The following is a 17,082-nucleotide window of genomic DNA, read 5'->3' on the forward strand; positions in this document are numbered from 1 at the left end:
TCTCTCTCTCTCTCTCTCTCTCTCTCTCTCTTCCCTTTTTTATCTCCTCAAGTCTTCTTACACACGAGCTCCACCTTTCTTCTCTCTCTCTCTCTCTCTCTCTCTCTCTCTCTCTCTCTCTCTCCTTTATCTCCTCTTCCTTCACACCATTTTCACTGGATTCCTTTTTGTTTACTTTTTTGATATTAGGCAGGCCTTATGAATGATTGAACATCGTTCCCCTTATTTTTTGAGTCCAAATGATTACTAAGGCCTACCCATTTGGGGTAGGCTAAAAGGTCTTGTGATGGTTCAATTGATTCCGAGAAAGTAAACACGAGAGAGAGGGAGAGAGAGAGAGAGATGCACGACGAATGCAGGTGGTCCATGGCGAATGGTGCCTTCTCTCCAAAAGCTCATGATGCTACTCAATACTACTAGGAAAAAGGCCAAATGTGATATATTGGTTCAATTGGTCCCAAGTATGTAAACAGCCAGTATGTAAACAGCTACTCAATACTACTAGGAAAAAGGCCAAATGTGATATATTGGTTCAATTGGTCCCAAGTATGTAAACAGCCAGACAGACAAAGAGAGAGAGAGATGCATTAGAGAGCAGCTGTGGAGCGACTTTTGCAGAGAAAGCAGCATTACGATTCCTGCAAATTCAGTCGCTTTGGAGAGAATTTGCAAATTTTGCAGCATTCTCTGCAAATAAGAGAGAATTTGAAGCAGCATTCTCTGCAAATTTGCATTACGATTTTGGGCAACAGTCTCTTGCCAAGGGACGTTCGACCCATATATGCATACAGTGGCAGATTCGAAGTAAGAGCGAGGGGCACGTACACAGAGTAGAGAGCATGCAAGGTAGCCAACGATTGATGCCTCTGGACGCACCATTGCATTCCGCTTCGGCCTTGATCACAATGGGTCTTCTCTCCACTCCTTACCTTTGTATGTGCCCGGCTTTATCTTCCGAGCTTGCATCTCTCTCCCGTCGAGGTCCTTTGCTTCCTCACAGCTCCTCTCCACTCGCCCACGTTGACAGACGCACCTTTCATAGCTTCAGAGTGCTTTCCTCTTCACCATCCCTTTGCCCCTGCACGCCGCTCAACTTCATGATATTGCGCCAGAAGACTTTAGCTCCTTACACTCACCATAGCTTTTACCATTCGCACGTAATTGCGTTTGGCTATCCGCTGTCGAAATCCGATTACAGCACACATTCATACAAAGAACATGCTTCACCGGTATTGCTTTCTGAATCTCCAGAAGCAGCAGTGCAACGCAAGCCTCACTCTGAAATTCTGCGAATAAGGGAAGCTCTGCTTTCCAGGGAAAAAAGTGCTGTAGAAATAACCGAAGAATACCTCTCCAAGCTGCACGAGAGGGAGCCCAAAATCAAGAGCTTTTTGTTTGTCTCGGAGCAGGCCTTAAAAGAAGCCGAGCAACTGGACAAGAGGATTGCGTCGAATGAGCGATTAGGCCCGTTGGCTGGCGTTCCCTTTGGAATCAAAGACAATCTTTGCACTCAGGATATGCCTTCGACGGGGGGTTCAAAGGTTCTTGAAGGTTACCGGCCCCCTTTCGATGCAACAGCTGTGAGGAAAATGAAAGAAGCAGGAGCTTTGCCGCTGGGAAAGACTAACCTTGATGAGTTTGGAATGGGCAGCTCCACCGAATGCTCCGCTTTCCAGGTGTTCCGAGCTTCCATATCTTGTCTCTACTTCGAGTTCGTAGCAAGCAAGTCGTAAAATTATGAAGCCATGCTATATTCGGGAAGGCTGAGTTCAATTATGCAGAGAGTTTTGCTGTCAGGTTCAGATCCACCGTCATATTTCGGACTTCAATTAAAGCTGTACTCGTGCCAATGATGCTTTTCATATGCCCCGCTTCCAAACTTCTGGATCATGGGTACCATCGGCATTTGGGTCCTTTCATCCTTCAGGGGTTACATCATCGCGAGTCCAATTGCTTACAAAGTTGATCAGCCCTATATTCTTACAATTTGGCTCGATTTTGATAACATGCCTGTTCCAAATGATTTTCACCTACTATTGTCGTTACCCTTGCTGAGGGCATTTTCATTCCCTCCAGTCAGCAGTAATAATGAAACAGAATCTCCTTAGTCATTGTCCTTTGGTTTGGAGCGGTTGTTCAACTGTCCATATCAAGTTTGTGAAGTCTTGGTGAACAATTCAGCCAGCGCTCTGTTGGAGGCAGCTTGGTTTCACACTTCCCACGTCCCACGTCACAGGGCATCTCTCCTAAATCCCATCATCCCAAACTCATCTTGAAGCATGACTTGTGTATTTCTTATCACACTACAATGATTCCTGGAGATGATAACATCATCAACGTATAATACAATGAGCATGATAAGACCATCTTGTACTAGTGTAGAGGTTGGTGTCCAGTAGTGGTGAAGAACGGATCAATCCTATGATACCAAGCTCTCGGTGCCTGTTTCAGACCACTTGCACACCCAAAACTTTGAAACTATTCGACATATATTCCTCCTGTATCTCCCCATTGAGGAATGCGGACTTCAGATGGGCTGCCAAAGACCATGGTCAAATGAGTGTCATGCAGGTTGTATGAGCAAAAATTTCATCATAATCTAGCCCCTCAGCCTGAGCATACCAAGAGTGAGGGCCAATGGTCCTCGATTTATAGCAATCAGGAGGGTTGTCTTCCCCCGCCCCTCCACAATTTCCTCCCCTTTTCCCTTGGAACCAACAACCAGCCACCCTCGTTAAATAGCACATCAAAACAGGACATGAATGCCTTGGCCTCAACCCTTGACTCCAAGGATTCATAGCAACCTAGTTAATACTGAAACGAGAAAGGACAATAAGAAAGTGGTCCATGTGGCATGGTCACTCGTAAAATAAAGAACAAAGGTTGAAAATTTATATAAACATGTATTAGTAAAAGAAACCAACAAGGTGGAAGGTAATGCCAAGAGATTTCAGTGAGATGATCTGCCAAGATGTTACATCGACTCCCAAACAGGGCTGACTGGCCCTCTTACCTGCCCTACCAGCCCAATCTGCTGACTGCGGTTTGTGGGTCTGCCGACCTGATGGCCAACCTTACCATCCTCCCTTCTGCTCTCGCTGGCCAGGGCAGCATAAGCTGCCTATAAAAGGCCCTACAAACAGGCGCCTTATGCAGGGTCTCTCCTATCTCTTCTGCCCCGTTACATGGGCCGATGACAGGGCATACTTCAGCCCCCAAAACTAGCCCTAAACTTGGGCAAACTGTCAGCCCTAAGTGCTGACCATTTGATTCCCCCTACAGCCAATGTGACACCAGCTAAACCCATGTACCTACAAAACCCCTTTGTCCTCCTCAATTCCAGCAGGTGGCACTTGTGCTGCGCGGTCGATTTCTTGTGATATTCATAGAAGTTTGACTTGTGTTTCATGCTTTGCCTTTCATGGCTAATCTTCTTCAAGGATGGCACATGAGTTTGCCAATGCTTTAATGTACAACTCTTTGCACAGAAGATGAGATTGATAGGCGGCTCGATTGACATTGAAGATCAATGTGGATCTTTCTTGTCACACAAGTCTTAAGCATATTGCTAAGTGCCATCTAATAGAGATTGAACAAACTATTCCTCTGGCCTAGTTGTGGTGCACATTTCTTCATCTTACACTTGGGTGGCACACCCTGTTGGTACACATCCAAATTGCTCGCCCTGATGTCCATTTTCCTGCATTTATATATACGTAGATGAGTCCAGGAACATGCCCAAACTCATCCCCTAAAAACACAACATAGTGCAGTTTCAATCTCATGATAGTCATTCATAAGGTTGAAAACCATAAACTCCATCACGCATAGCAGGGACTAGCTACTAAGACATTCTCACTGACGTCATCAGCGCCCAACAGTGGGTGTAGACCATAGTATAAACATATGCTCTCACACATACAAATCCACACACCCACACATACTTGAGCATCCATTTATACAAAGTCTTTGTACTGAGTTTCTGTTGGCACTCGGTGAAGGGCAGATGAAGGCTAGCATTAAAGGAGAAGGCTAATTAAAAGGTAGTCCAAAATCTCTTCATTCAAGCTACACCTGCTTGTGAAGACTAAACGATTTCATTTCCGTCTCTCAGACAAGCATCTAAATCTAGCCGATGTCCATTTTCCTACATTGGTGATGATGGTCTAGATCTCCCTGTGCTTTCCTTTCCTTATCCAGCATTTGTTCTAGACAACCAAGGTGGATGTTGGCCACTTGATTCAGGTCTTGAGAAGCGGTTTGAAGATCCTTCTTGGCAATTGTAGCTCTGGGAGGGGGGTCCTTTAGCACATGCCCAATGTCCTTCCTCAGATCCACCCACTTTCCTCGAGTATACAGCATGCATTGGCCTATCATTTGCCATCATCTTTAGGTTAGTCATAAACCATAGAATATTTAAGCCATTTTCTTGTTGCTTTCAGTGTGAGCTTCTAGTTAGTGTTTCTAGCCTTTGTTTGTGCTAATATTTGGCCATAGAGAGTATCCACATTCTTTTTGGGATGACACAATTCCTCACACAAATGGTTGTGTCACTACTGGTCTCCTCTTACTTCTCTGGAAGGTTTTGTTCTTCCCCGGATCATTGTTTCTCGACTACACAAGATGGCCCAAATCCACACACAATACATACTTTGCAGATTTATCAAATGTGGCAATGAAATGAGACTCGACTTCCTAAGGATTCGCTTTCACTTTTGACACCTTCATGGCTCACATCTCTTTCATGACCCTTCATACAATGAGGGAGAGCATATTCAGAGTTTGGTGCAGGGCATGTTTTGGCAAGCCTGTTGTTCCCATGTTCTTGACCATCATGAAGAGCCTCTTTCAATATTCAAGTGGAGATTTGAGCAGATTTAATGTACACTCTTCATCACATTTGCAATATTTATCAAACAATTTTCCAACTGCTCCAGGTTGACCGGATAATACCTTGAGGAAGGATCTCCTTTTTTTCAAGATGCTACTTGTTCTCATAGTGGTGCTTCATGCAAGGTCATTGGTATCCTGACACATTGCTTGATGCAAGGTGATTGCTTGATGCAAGGTGATTGGTGCTTAATGCAAGGTTATTGGTATCCTGACACGGTATTGACCTTGAGACACGTGCTTAGGTGTGACAACCTGGATGAGGACTGCAATGTTGAATGTACAGCTCTGCATCTCCGGATCAATCAATCATGAACCCTCTCGCGGGGCCCAGCAAAATCAAAGTTTTGTTTCTAAATTATCTCTCCTCCTTCCTTCCTGCTCCCTCTTCACCTCCTTTAACCCCGCCTCGCACCCTTTGCCTTTATTTCAAAAAAGGGGGCACCTGTAGCAAATTTTGGGAAATTGTTGCGTTGAGGCTGTTAGAAACTCACTGTGCCCACTTGTGAGCCCCCGATTTGAGGGGACAAGGGGCAGTGAGAGGTAGGAGGGCTGGAGAGAGAGAGACTCAGGTCGGCATCATAAGCAACCAGCACATGGGCTGGTTGCAGCCTGCAACAGCAGGTAAAACAAGGCTTTAGGCCTCACATGGAGGCTCCTGCAGCAGAGCAGACTGGCTGCACAGGGCACTCTTATATAGGGGCATGTGGCAGGCCAAGTCGGCCCAACCAGGGCCACTGATCAGGGCCAACCTTGGTCGGTTTTCTAGGGCCCATATGGTCGGCCACCAGACAGGGTACCGACCCTGCTGGTCGGTCAACTCAAGGGGCCTGGGCAATGCCTATAAAAGGCCCACTCCTCCATTCATTCCAGCATCCAGTGCAAGATTGAAGGCCCCTCTCCAAGGCTGTGTTCAGCACTCAGATCTGGAGCAGTTTGTGAGAGAGAGTTCATCAATATTCTCCAGCACTTTGCTGTGTTTTGTACTGCTCCCTTGAAGCTATTTTTCTGCCCACCATCCAGTGGATGAATATACTCTCTCTCTCTCTCCGTCCATATTTATTTCTGAGTGAGGGTTTGTTGCATCTCCAAGGCTGTGTTCAGTACTCAGATCTGGAGCAGTTTGTGAGAGAGAGAGTTCATCAATATTCTCCAGCACTTTGCTGTGTTTTGTACTGCTCCCTTGAAGCTATTTTTCTGCCCACCATCCGGTGGATGACTATAATCTCTCTCTCTCTCTCTCCGTCCATATTTATTTTTGAGTGAGGGTTTGTTGCATCTGTGATCATCTATCTGAGTTGAGTGTGTGTAAGAGTTGGAGAGATCTTGGGTGGAGGTTTGAGTGATTCATTCCCTCTTGATTTCTAACATGGTATCAGAGCCATAGGCTCTCAACTCTTCTTCATCAAAGCACTCTCTGAAGGAAGGAGTCCCTTGGCAGAAAGGCGATTATGTTTTCAGCTCAGGCTAGCACAGGAGGTCAGTATATCTTTTTTGCTTCAGTTTTTCAGTTTGCTATTCACCGAGATGGATCAGCGTTCAGAAGCCTCTACACCCACTACTCCTCCTTCCTCCTTCTCCAGTCATCTTCCTTCTTCATTTATTCCCAATTTTGGTGAAGCTGGAAAGCTTGATGGGATGAACTATCCAATTTGGAAAGTCAAGATCCGAAGCCATCTGTTGGCACGGAAGCTGTGGAAGATAGTGATTGGGACCGAGGAGAAGCCGGAGGACATTGTGGACAAAAGAGGTGAAGTTTTATTTGAAGCAGATGTGGATGAACTCAGTGCATGGGAGGAGAGGGATGCTCAAGCCTTAGCAATGCTAATTGGCACGACAGCAGATGCTGTGATTCCTCATATCCAGTTGGCAGAGACGTCTTTAGAGGCGTGGGCCATACTGAAGGAGCTGTATGAAACCGATAATACAGCCCGTATCATTACTCTTCAGCATCAGCTTTATAATCTTGATATGAATGAGGGTGATAGTGTGCATGACCATCTGACAAAGGTGAAAGTCGTGCAGGACCAGCTCACAGTGGTTGGTCAGAAGGTGGACTCGAGTCAATTGGCGTTGCTCACACTCCACAAGTTGCCACGGAGTTTCAAAAGTTTTGTGACTACGGTCACTGTTGTACCGACGATTGGTAGGAAGTTTGCTTTACCTTACCAATACTCGACCTGATATTTGTTATGCAGTTAGGCTATTATGCCAGTTCTCTGCTTCTCCCAGGAAGAGTCATTGGGATGCATGTTTACGGGTGCTAAGGTATCTAAAGGGTACTTGCACCTACGGGATCACCTATACCAAAGGCATTGAACTAGGCGGGTTCTGTGACAGTGATTGGGCGGGTGATGCTGACATCAGGAGATCAACAATAGGGTATTGTTTCTTACTTGCATCTGGTGCCATCTCTTGGCTGAGTAAGAAGCAACCCATAGTGGCCCTTTCTTCTACAGAGACAGAGTACAGAGCCGCGTGTATAGCAGCTTGTGAGACACTGTGGTTGAGGTGGATTCTGGAGGACATGGACGTATGTCAGGAGGACACAACAGTGCTGATGTGCGACAATCAGAGTTGCATAGCCATTGCCAAGAATCCAGTATACCATGCATGGACTAAGCACATCGAAGTTCATTACCACTTTGTTTGAGAGCTCATCATCGATGACGTGATCGAGCTTATGTATTGCCCGACCGCCGACGACTTGTCCGACCTCTTCACGAAGGCACTTCCTCGAGAACAGATGGAGCACCTCATCAAACGAATGGGGATTGGCCCACAGTTGTGACATTTAGGGGGGGTGTTAGAAACTCACTGTGCCCACCTGTGAGCCCCTGATTTGAGGGGACAAGGGGCAATGAGAGGTAGGAGGGCTGGAGAGAGAGAGACTCAGGTCGGCATCATAGGCAACCAGCACACGGGCTGGTTGCAGCCTGCAACAGCAGGTAAAACAGGGCTTTGGAGGCTCCTGCAGCAGAGCAGACTGGCTGCACAGGGCACCCTTATATAGGGGCATGTGGCAGGCCAAGTCGGCCCAACCAGGGCCACCGACCAGACCCTGGTCGGTTTTCTAGGGCCCATATGGTTGGCCACCAGACAGGGTACCGACCCTGCTGGTCGGTCAACTCAAGGGGCCTGGGCAGTGCCTATAAAAGGCCCACTCCTCCATTCATTCCAGCATCCAGTGCAAGACTGAAGGCCCCTCTCCAAGGCTGTGTTCAGCACTCAGATCTGGAGCAGTTTGTGAGAGAGAGAGTTCATCAATATTCTCCAGCACTTTGCTGTGTTTTGTACTGCTCCCTTGAAGCTATTTTTCTGCCCACCATCCGGTGGATGAATATACTCTCTCTCTCTCTCTCTCTCCGTCCATATTTATTTCTGAGTGAGGGTTTGTTGCATCTGTGATCATCTATCTGAGTTGAGTGTGTGTAAGAGTTGGAGAGATCTTGGGTGGAGGTTTGAGTGATTCATTCCCTCTTGATTTCTAACAGAGGCATCCCTCTAAGCTGCTGAAAAAGAAGGTTCACGTTCATCAAGTGCACTTATCATAGCTGACCAAGCAACTTACTATTTGCCAGCATAATTTAGGATTTGGCCCAGCTAGTTTGCCCAAGCTGTTTTAAATGGAGTCAGCCGCTTGTCTTGGTTGGGTTGTTAAGTGCTGGTTCATCTGTCATTCGGCATGTTAATTTGTTAAGTAGGCTGCTCCTAGGTAGCGGACATGCTCTTGTTACCTTGCTGAAGCCAATTGCATAGGATTCAGTCTCAAGATAAAGTTTTGCTGCAGCTTCTAGTGCTTGATAGAGTTTATGGTTTTCAATCTTATGAGTGACTATCGTGAGATTGAAACTGCACTGTGTGCTGTATTTCACAGTGCAGTATTTTTAGAGGATGAGTTTGGGTATGTTCCTGGATTCATCTAGATATAAGCTTCTAGTGCTTGTTTTGAAAATCATGGGCTGGGGCATGAACAGATGCACATGGTACACAGAGGCTGGTACAGCATAGAGATGCTTCGAGACAGGCTGGCAGAGGCTTGCATGGCATGCAATCATGGCAGCCAGCTGGTGTTCTAGTACAACATTCAGATGTTTCATGGCAAGATGGAGGCAGAGGAGCCTGACAACTGCCTCAAGGCAGGGTACATGGGGCAGTGCTTGTTTCTTTAGCCTATAGAGGCACTTAAGGAATATTGGAGCAGGGGCAGCATGGGAGAAGAGAGTACATGTGGAAGGATCAAGGGGTGATTAAGTTGATGGGCAGGACTTGTTAGTCAACCTAGAGAGCAGTAGAACGAGAGGGGTGCAAGGTAGCATTATGCATGCTGAAGGCAGTGGACCATGGAAGAAAGGAGGAGCGAATGGGTTACAGAGTGTTTATAGGTGTCAGGAACAGTGTTGTGAGTGCTACTACTTTATGATTTAGTGTTACTTTATTTGAACTTTTAAAAACCATCTTAATGCACAAGGGGTTATGGTTATAATTGTATAGGGTTACAGAGCTTTTGGAAAATAAGTTTGGCGAAGTCCAGTTCCTCCATTTATCTTGGAACTCCAAATTTATCCGATATAGTTCTCCATTCGAGAATATTTTTTTAATGAAAGTCAATTATTAGTTGAGATCTGAATAAGCTATAGCTAGTCATTTAAATGGTGCAATACGTGAGACACTTGACGTGGCAAGATTTTCTTGCAAAGTGGATCAGTTTATGGATAAGTTTTGTGATGCTACATGACGGATTCCCTCCCCCTGTTTTCAGTTTGTTTCTTTTATTTGTGTAAAGCTCTTCTGGCCGCCCTTAGACCTCCTTCCAGCCCCTGCCCGTTTTATTTGATTTTCAAAGCTGGTGTCAAGCTAAATTCAGACTTTCATATTTGAGGCTGTGCAACCTGAATTCTGAATCTTTATCTTGACTACTTTTTAAAGATGTTCAAACAAAATCCAATTTGCAGGCACTGGGATATAGGTTATCCCATACTTCAAGAAATCAGCCTTTATTTTTCCTTGTCTCTGTAGCATGCTGCTTTGGTTTTTCCGTCTGCTGGCAGGACTAGCCCTCTTCTTACTGGCAATAGCATCTGCTCCCAAAGTTGTTTGACTCTGTAACCTGTTCTATCATGATTTTGGCACACTGTAGTCTACGATGTTCATGATTACTAAGCTGTGGACGGCAAACATTTGTTCATCTGTTTGAAATTTCATGAACACAGTTTTGAGGGCTGCAATCCATGTGGGTTTAACAGGTGACTTCCAATCCATGGGACTTGTCAAGAGTACCAGGGGGATCATCTGGAGGATCTGCTGCTGCTGTGGCAGCCAGGCAATGTGTATGTGCTCTAGGAAGCGACACAGGGGGAAGTATTCGGCAACCTGCATCCTTTTGTGGAGTAGTGGGTCTTAAGCCTTCATATGGCCGTGTCTCTCGGTATGGGCTTATGGCTTTCGCATCCTCTTTGGATGTTGTTGGATGCCTTGGTACATCTGTACTAGACACAGCCATTGTCCTTGGGGTTATTGCTGGGCATGATGAGTTGGATGCGACAAGCAGCCCAATGGTAAGAATGCCCTTTTGCAGAGATCTTATTGGGAACAAAAGGAGCTTGAGTTTACTTTTTCCGACATTGACCATGCCAATTTTCTGATGTACATTACAGGAAGTTCCTCAATATGCTGCACAGCTGCAACTGATTGATGCATCAAGCAGCAAGCCTCTTGCTGGTCTACGGATTGGACTTGTCATAGAGACACTTGCAGATGGCGTAGATTGTGGCATTTCATCAGCCATTGCAGATGCAGCACGTCACCTCAAAGACTTGGGGGCTTTGGTTACAGAGGTTTTTCTGTATTTTAAGCTTTATCAGGGTTCCTTTCTTGTTTCCTTGCATAGTCTTGAGTGAAACTATGGTTGGTGATCTTGGTGCCTTGGCTAGGCTGAAGGAATTCGTGGTTACAATGCCAGAAACGTTTACTCTAGCAATCTGCAATTCCTATGCCTGACGTTCTGTGTTTTTTCCATTTTGTCTTTTTTCATCCTTCTATTGTTTGTACTAGTACTACTTTAGTGCTCTATCTAATAATTCAAAGATATTTCATGGTTTTTTGGTATAGGTATCCCTGCCATCCTTTTCATTGGGTCTGCCAGCATATTATATTCTTGCATGTTCGGAAGCTTCATCTAACCTTGCTCGCTATGATGGTGTTAGGTATGCTCTCATCTGGTTTCATATTAAAAAGTCTACTTTTTGGTCTCTGAATGAGACTGGTTTGAGCCTTGGGATTGGTGCCCACAAGCTTGGTCAAAGCCTAGGAAAACATGCCTTTTTTAGGCCATTCGATACCCCCCCAACGTCCCATCCTCTATCTTTACTTCTCCTTGAAGGTTTTGTTTTGATTTATCAATGGAAATGCAGATTTGTTGGTCAAAATGACTCAGGTGTTTAATCATTTTTTATTCTTCTTTTGCATGAAATCAAACACGATGCCAAGAGTGTGGAAAGGAATGCCTTTACCCAGGGTTCTGAAAGAAAATTCATTGCAGTAGTAGCTCAAACAATGCTTTTCAGAATCAAAGTAGTTGAGAATCTAGTTTAGAAGCAGCCTTAGGGCAGGCAGTAGTTTTGTTGGGTGAGAAGCATGGCTCATGTTCTCATGATTTCTTGATGAAGATTTGGAATCTCAAATGTTGCTGCCACATTTTCGGGTAGGGAGTGCATGAGGTTCAGGGAACAAACCCTTGTTTGTAGCAAGACTGTGAAGAACCAAACTTTTCGAGAATGCAAATGTGTGCAATGCATGCAGAATTTGAATGCCAATTGGCCCTCCGATGGGGAAGAGCGCCCTCGTGAGAGTACTTGTTTCTGTTTTTACCTACATGCAAGGTGTGTGAGATATGGCGGATGAATGTAAGATTAATAGAGAATGCTACGTGAGATTCACAAAGAAAGGGTGATACCCTTTCATTAATGTCCCTTGAGATCACTCAAGTTCCATCTTCCCATTTACACCTACCCTTAGCCTATGACCCATTCAATGCACCTTAATGCACCCTTCCCTTCCTATTGCCCCTAGGACCTAGACACGTGTGTGCACACTTTTATTAATAGAATAAGTATCACATGTCCAAATTCGATGCTGTCTGAAGCAGTGGCTCCAGTTCGACTAGTCCTTGTTGGGATATCTCAAGGTGTATGCTTCAGGCACACCTTGGTTTCTATGTGTGAGTGCTAGAGGCACAGATAGATGCCCATAAGCACAGTTAGGTGGTGGTAGAAGCCACATAGGATGATTGAGAGAATCTAGGAGCAGATAGAGGAGATGATTGTGGAGCTCTGAAGTCATCTGTGATGTCAGTGAGCATGTAAGAGGTGCCTACATAAGGACCTCACTCTTCTTTATTCTATATGCAAGTATTCTGAGTTTGTGTTCACTCTATGCTTTCCTTTCTGTTTACCAACATGGTATCAGAGCCCTTTGATCCCCCTTGATCCCATTTCTGCCACATCATCATCTTCTTCTCCATCTTCTTCTTCACCATCTCTTCCCCTTCTTCCCAAATCTTGCTAAAGCCTGTTCTCCTCCGTTTCTCTGCCATCCTCCAAGCCCTTCCTGCTGGAGATACATCTTGAAGGGGTGAACCTTTGGCTGCAAGGAATTAAAGTATCTTCGTCGCTGCAAGTCGCCATTTCGCGCAGATCGTCGAACCTGTCTTCCACGATTTCTTTGAGACTACTCCATGTTTCTCTAATTTCTTTCAGAGGGAGCTTCTCCATACCTTGAGCTATCCTGTGCTGAAATCTGAGCAGCAATGGCTGCATATTCAAGGTGAAAACAGAGAAAAACCAGTCGAAATTGAAGAAGCAAGCTATGGCGATCTGACGCGGATTTGCGCCCCTCCTCCTCAGTGGACCTTCTGTGGTATATGAGCTTTCTTTTGCCTCAGAAAGCCCCTTTTTCTTTGCTTTGGAGAGTGAGATACAAGCCCTCCAAGTTCAGTCCTCTGTTCTTGACAGTTTTGACAAGGTTTTGAAAGTGATGCTACATTAGATGCTACTTTAGCATTTATGAGGTTTTGAAGTTTTGAAAAGCATTAGTACAACTGTGGCTACAACTTTCTTTTAAGTTACTATACCTGGTTTCGATTGGAAAGCTTTCATTTAGCCACCTCTGTGAAGCATGTAAGTGAAAGCATCATTGATTGAAATTTGGTCACAAGTCTTTGCTACATTAAATGCTTATATTTTGAAGCTTTTCAGTTATTTTTCTATCCTTGTAAGAGAGAAGACACTGCCCAATACCTGGGTTAGACCCTCTCATGGCTACCATATTGAATATAGATAAGTTCAATGGTAAGGGCTTCCACACATGGCAGATGAAGGTGAAATTTGCATTGATGAGGGAAAACCTCTGGGGACTTGTCAAACCGGCTTCAACTTCTTCTTCAATAGCCTCCAATGCTGGAGAATCCTCAGCTCCAACACGCCCGGCAAGGGATCCCGCTAGAGAGGAGAAAGCATATGGTATCATTGCTCTTGCTTTAGGAGATGATTATATTCATCACATCTCTGACTTAGAGTCTCCTTCAGAAGCTTGGCAGAAGCTTGACATGATTTTTGGTGCTAGCTCTCACATCTCAAAATTATCACTTAAAATTTCTTTCTTTGAATTGAAGATGGTTAGTGGCACTCCTTTGGCTGCCCATGTCAATTACATGCGGAGTCTTATGACTCAACTTGCTTCTATCAACTCTCCTATCACTACAGATGATGCTATGGCAGTGTTGCTTAAGAGTATGCCTGAAGATTATGATCATATTGTTACCACTTTGAAAAATCTTCCTAATCCTAATCTTGAAGGTATTATCTCTGCTTTCCAAGAAGAAGAAAGGCACATGGAGCTTCGGAAAGGCAATGACACAGTCTATGCCATAAAAATCCAGAAGGGCAAGTTTTCACCTTGCAATCATTGCGGGAAGACTAATCACCTCTCAAAAGACTGCTTCAAAATCAATCCATGCAAACACTATGGCAAAAACAATCATCATGAGAAGTTTTGCAGAGCCAAAAAGGAAGCAACTTCAAAGACAGAAAATGCCAATCTACTTTCAGTTGATGTGCCTCCACAAGATGAGGCATCCTTTGAAGATTATGCTTTTTAAATCATCTCTATGTATGCTCCAGATCTTTCTTTTTATGTTGAGTCAAGGTACTCAGCCTGGATAGTCCTCCAAAATGAATGAAATAAACTATTATGTTTTGTGTGTTTTTGTAAACACCTCTGGTCACCTTATGATGTAGGCCATGTGTATGTGTTTTGCTCCATGGTACCTCCTGCAGACATTGTGTGCATGTACATGCAGGGGAGATAACCATTGGAAGGTCTTTTGTATCCCTTTTGTTTACCTTACACCCATGGGAACCCTTGCTAGCTTGAGATCCTAGCCATTGATAGATCCATGACCACCATGAGATGGCATGAGACACCTTGTGCTAGCTGTATCCTTGACATAGCCTGAGGCATTCCCTTGAGGGGGGGTTTGTTGGGATATCTCAAGGTGTATGCCTCAGGCACACCTTGGTTTCTATGTGTGAGTGTTAGAGGCACAGTTAGGTGCCCATAAGCACAGTTAGGTGGTGGTAGAAGCCACATAGGATGATTGAGAGAATCTAGGAGCAGATTGAGCTCTGAAGTCATTAGTGATGTCAGTGAGCATGTAAGAGGTGCCTACATAAGGACCTCACTCTTCTTCATTCTATATGCAAGTATTCTAAGTTTGTGTTCACTCTATGCTTTCCTTTCAGTTTACCAACAGTCCTATCTACTGAGATGATCCACCGCCATAACAAATCGGTCGGTGTCCATCATAAATACAAATACATGTTACACCATTGGCGTATAATATATAATAATGTTTTAATGTCTAGTAATCATGGATTAGTAATTTCTCTTGTCATGACAAGGACCATTTTGATAGCCTGGAGTATACATCACAGTTACTAGGGAAAAGGGACATTCCGGGAACATTGGATACCAGAGCGGGAACAGTTTCAGGATGGGGGAACATTGACTTGGAAAGGGAAGCCACATCATGTAATAGTCATAGAAATGCATAACATGGAGAGAGAGAAAGGGGCAACGGAGACAGGTTTGTGGAGGTAGGAGAGTGGGAGGTAGAAGCTGAAGGGGGAGTAAATGGGGGGGTGACGTGGAGTGGCTGAGTGGATTCATTGAGTCAAGAGTGAGGAAATAGAGCTTAGAGAGGAGGGGGTGGAGCGGAAGGGTATTTGCGGAGGCTAGGGGGAGTGAAGGAGCAAGGGCGAGGGCAGGAGAATGAGGCAAAATTCCAAAAATGGCACTTCAGGACTGTTTTACAGCTTACAAGCTGCCATGCTAGGCATCAGATCTTACAACGCCAAGGAATGGCATTCTAGAAATGTTCCAAGAATGGCACTCCACCATTCCCCAGCGCATTCCCAGGATCTGCTCTGCCCACAGGGCATTCTGAGAACGTTCTGAATATTCCATGGCCCCTGTTACTCCGGAACGGCATCCCCCGTTCTAGGAAGGGGGATGGCATTCCCAAGTAACTATTGTGTACACTTCCGTAAATATAGTTAGTGCATCTGTAACATATTGTGAGACTCGCCACAATCTCTCAGGCATATAAGCAATTTGAAAGTGCTCCAGCCCAAATCCTCTAATGGGCTGGAGGAATGGTCAATAGTTAGGGGGATCCTTGTTTAGGTCAATGGATGCTAGCACACCTTTAAGAGTTTAGTGTCGCAGTTGAATTTAATATTAACTCTCCCTATGTCAGGAGTTGTGCTTGTCATGTGTTGTAAGTAATCTGAGCTTCATGAGGGCTTATGTTGGTTCCTCCACTTGGAGTCGTGGCACCTCTGGAACATATCCAAAACACACCCATCGGAGTCGTGAAGTAGCTTGGTGCTGTGATGTAGGAATGAGGGTGCCACGAATGGGGCAGGAGCGCGCTGGGCCCATGTCCAATCTCTTGCTAACTTGATGCCTCTGGAGGGTAGACTCGAGTTGCAGGTTGACAACCCAAGTCACTGTTGGCTCTTCTCTTGGGAAGAAGTCTGTGGTGAAAGGCAGTGGGTGTCATAAGCCTGGATCAAAATTTGGTGACCTTATAACGAAGAGTGGAGTGCTATATTAATCCACGTAGTCAATGACTTGGCTCATGTCTAGGTACCCTCAAACATGCTATTGAGTCGCCCTCAAATCTCATAGTATTTAAGACATTTCATTAGTATTGTTCCTCAGTCTCCACTCATGCATGTCACAGAGGGTGTGTAGTCTCAGATCTCTATGGTATCATGCGGCTGCAATCTCGGGGCTTGCCTCCATGTTAAACATGATGCATGCAGTCTTGAGCTGACCCATGGCGATTTGTATAGCATAGGAGAGATGGATCAGGTACCCATCCTCACTCAAGTGAAGGAAATGCTCTTTGTAGAAAGCTATCTTGGTGATATGTGGTTGTGGTGGGTATAGCCATGTCTGATGAATGGATATCGACCATAGTTTGTCTCTAATGACCTCAGGAATCGCCTATTGTTTTAGGCACAAGAAGGGAGCATCTAGAGAGTATTGGTATAGGGTAGGTCATCAATAGACCTGCCATGTGTAATGAAGGTGGGAAAAAGAAGGATTTTAAGGGGGAAATAGATGGGAGAATAGTAGGGGAAATGTGGGAACTGTGGGGGACTATATAAGTCAACCCAAAAGGATTGTAAGGGACTTTTTGATGTGACATCTAATCCTATCTACTCTCCCTCCTGCTACCTGCTGCCTACGCTCACACACTCTCTCTCTCCCTCTCTCTATTCCCTCAGCCTTCTCTCTCTTCCTTTCTCCTTCCCCTTCTCGTCTCTTCTCCTCCCTTCCTTTTGCTATTCTCTCCCCATCTCCAAATCTGCCCCTTCCCCCTTCTCGACATTGGTATTTGAGCTCCGCTCTCTGGCACCTTTGCTTCACCCCTTCACTCTTCATCTCGGATTCTAACAGTTGGTACGCCAACATTCGATCGATAGAGTGACTGCAATCAACATCATCGACGATTAACAAATCTCCTGTCTCATACCTCTGCAAACGATAAACAGAGACATGAACGGTGGGTGAAATCTTGAATGCCAAGCCATTGCTCAGGCCTGCATCCCACACAAGCTTGGC

General features: G+C 45.1%; 1 protein-coding gene across 1 annotated transcript in view; it reads left to right on the forward strand.

The window, feature by feature from the left end:
* Positions 1-1,013: 1,013 nt before the first annotated feature.
* The window catches only part of LOC147898375 (Amidase family protein), a 100,050-nt gene continuing 83,981 nt past the window's right edge, over positions 1,014-17,082 (forward strand). Inside the window, exons 1-4 of the mRNA XM_087379817.1 lie at positions 1,014-1,676; positions 10,137-10,448; positions 10,548-10,727; positions 11,002-11,096. Of these exons, the coding sequence (XP_087235943.1) occupies positions 1,098-1,676; positions 10,137-10,448; positions 10,548-10,727; positions 11,002-11,096 (1,166 nt within the window). The 5' untranslated portion in view covers positions 1,014-1,097. The remainder of the gene's footprint in view (positions 1,677-10,136; positions 10,449-10,547; positions 10,728-11,001; positions 11,097-17,082) is intronic.

The sequence above is a fragment of the Dipteris shenzhenensis genome, chromosome 9, assembly GCF_047967505.1.
Source record: "Dipteris shenzhenensis isolate YYH24624 ecotype China chromosome 9, Dip_SZ_1.0, whole genome shotgun sequence".
Lineage (NCBI taxonomy): Eukaryota > Viridiplantae > Streptophyta > Polypodiopsida > Gleicheniales > Dipteridaceae > Dipteris > Dipteris shenzhenensis.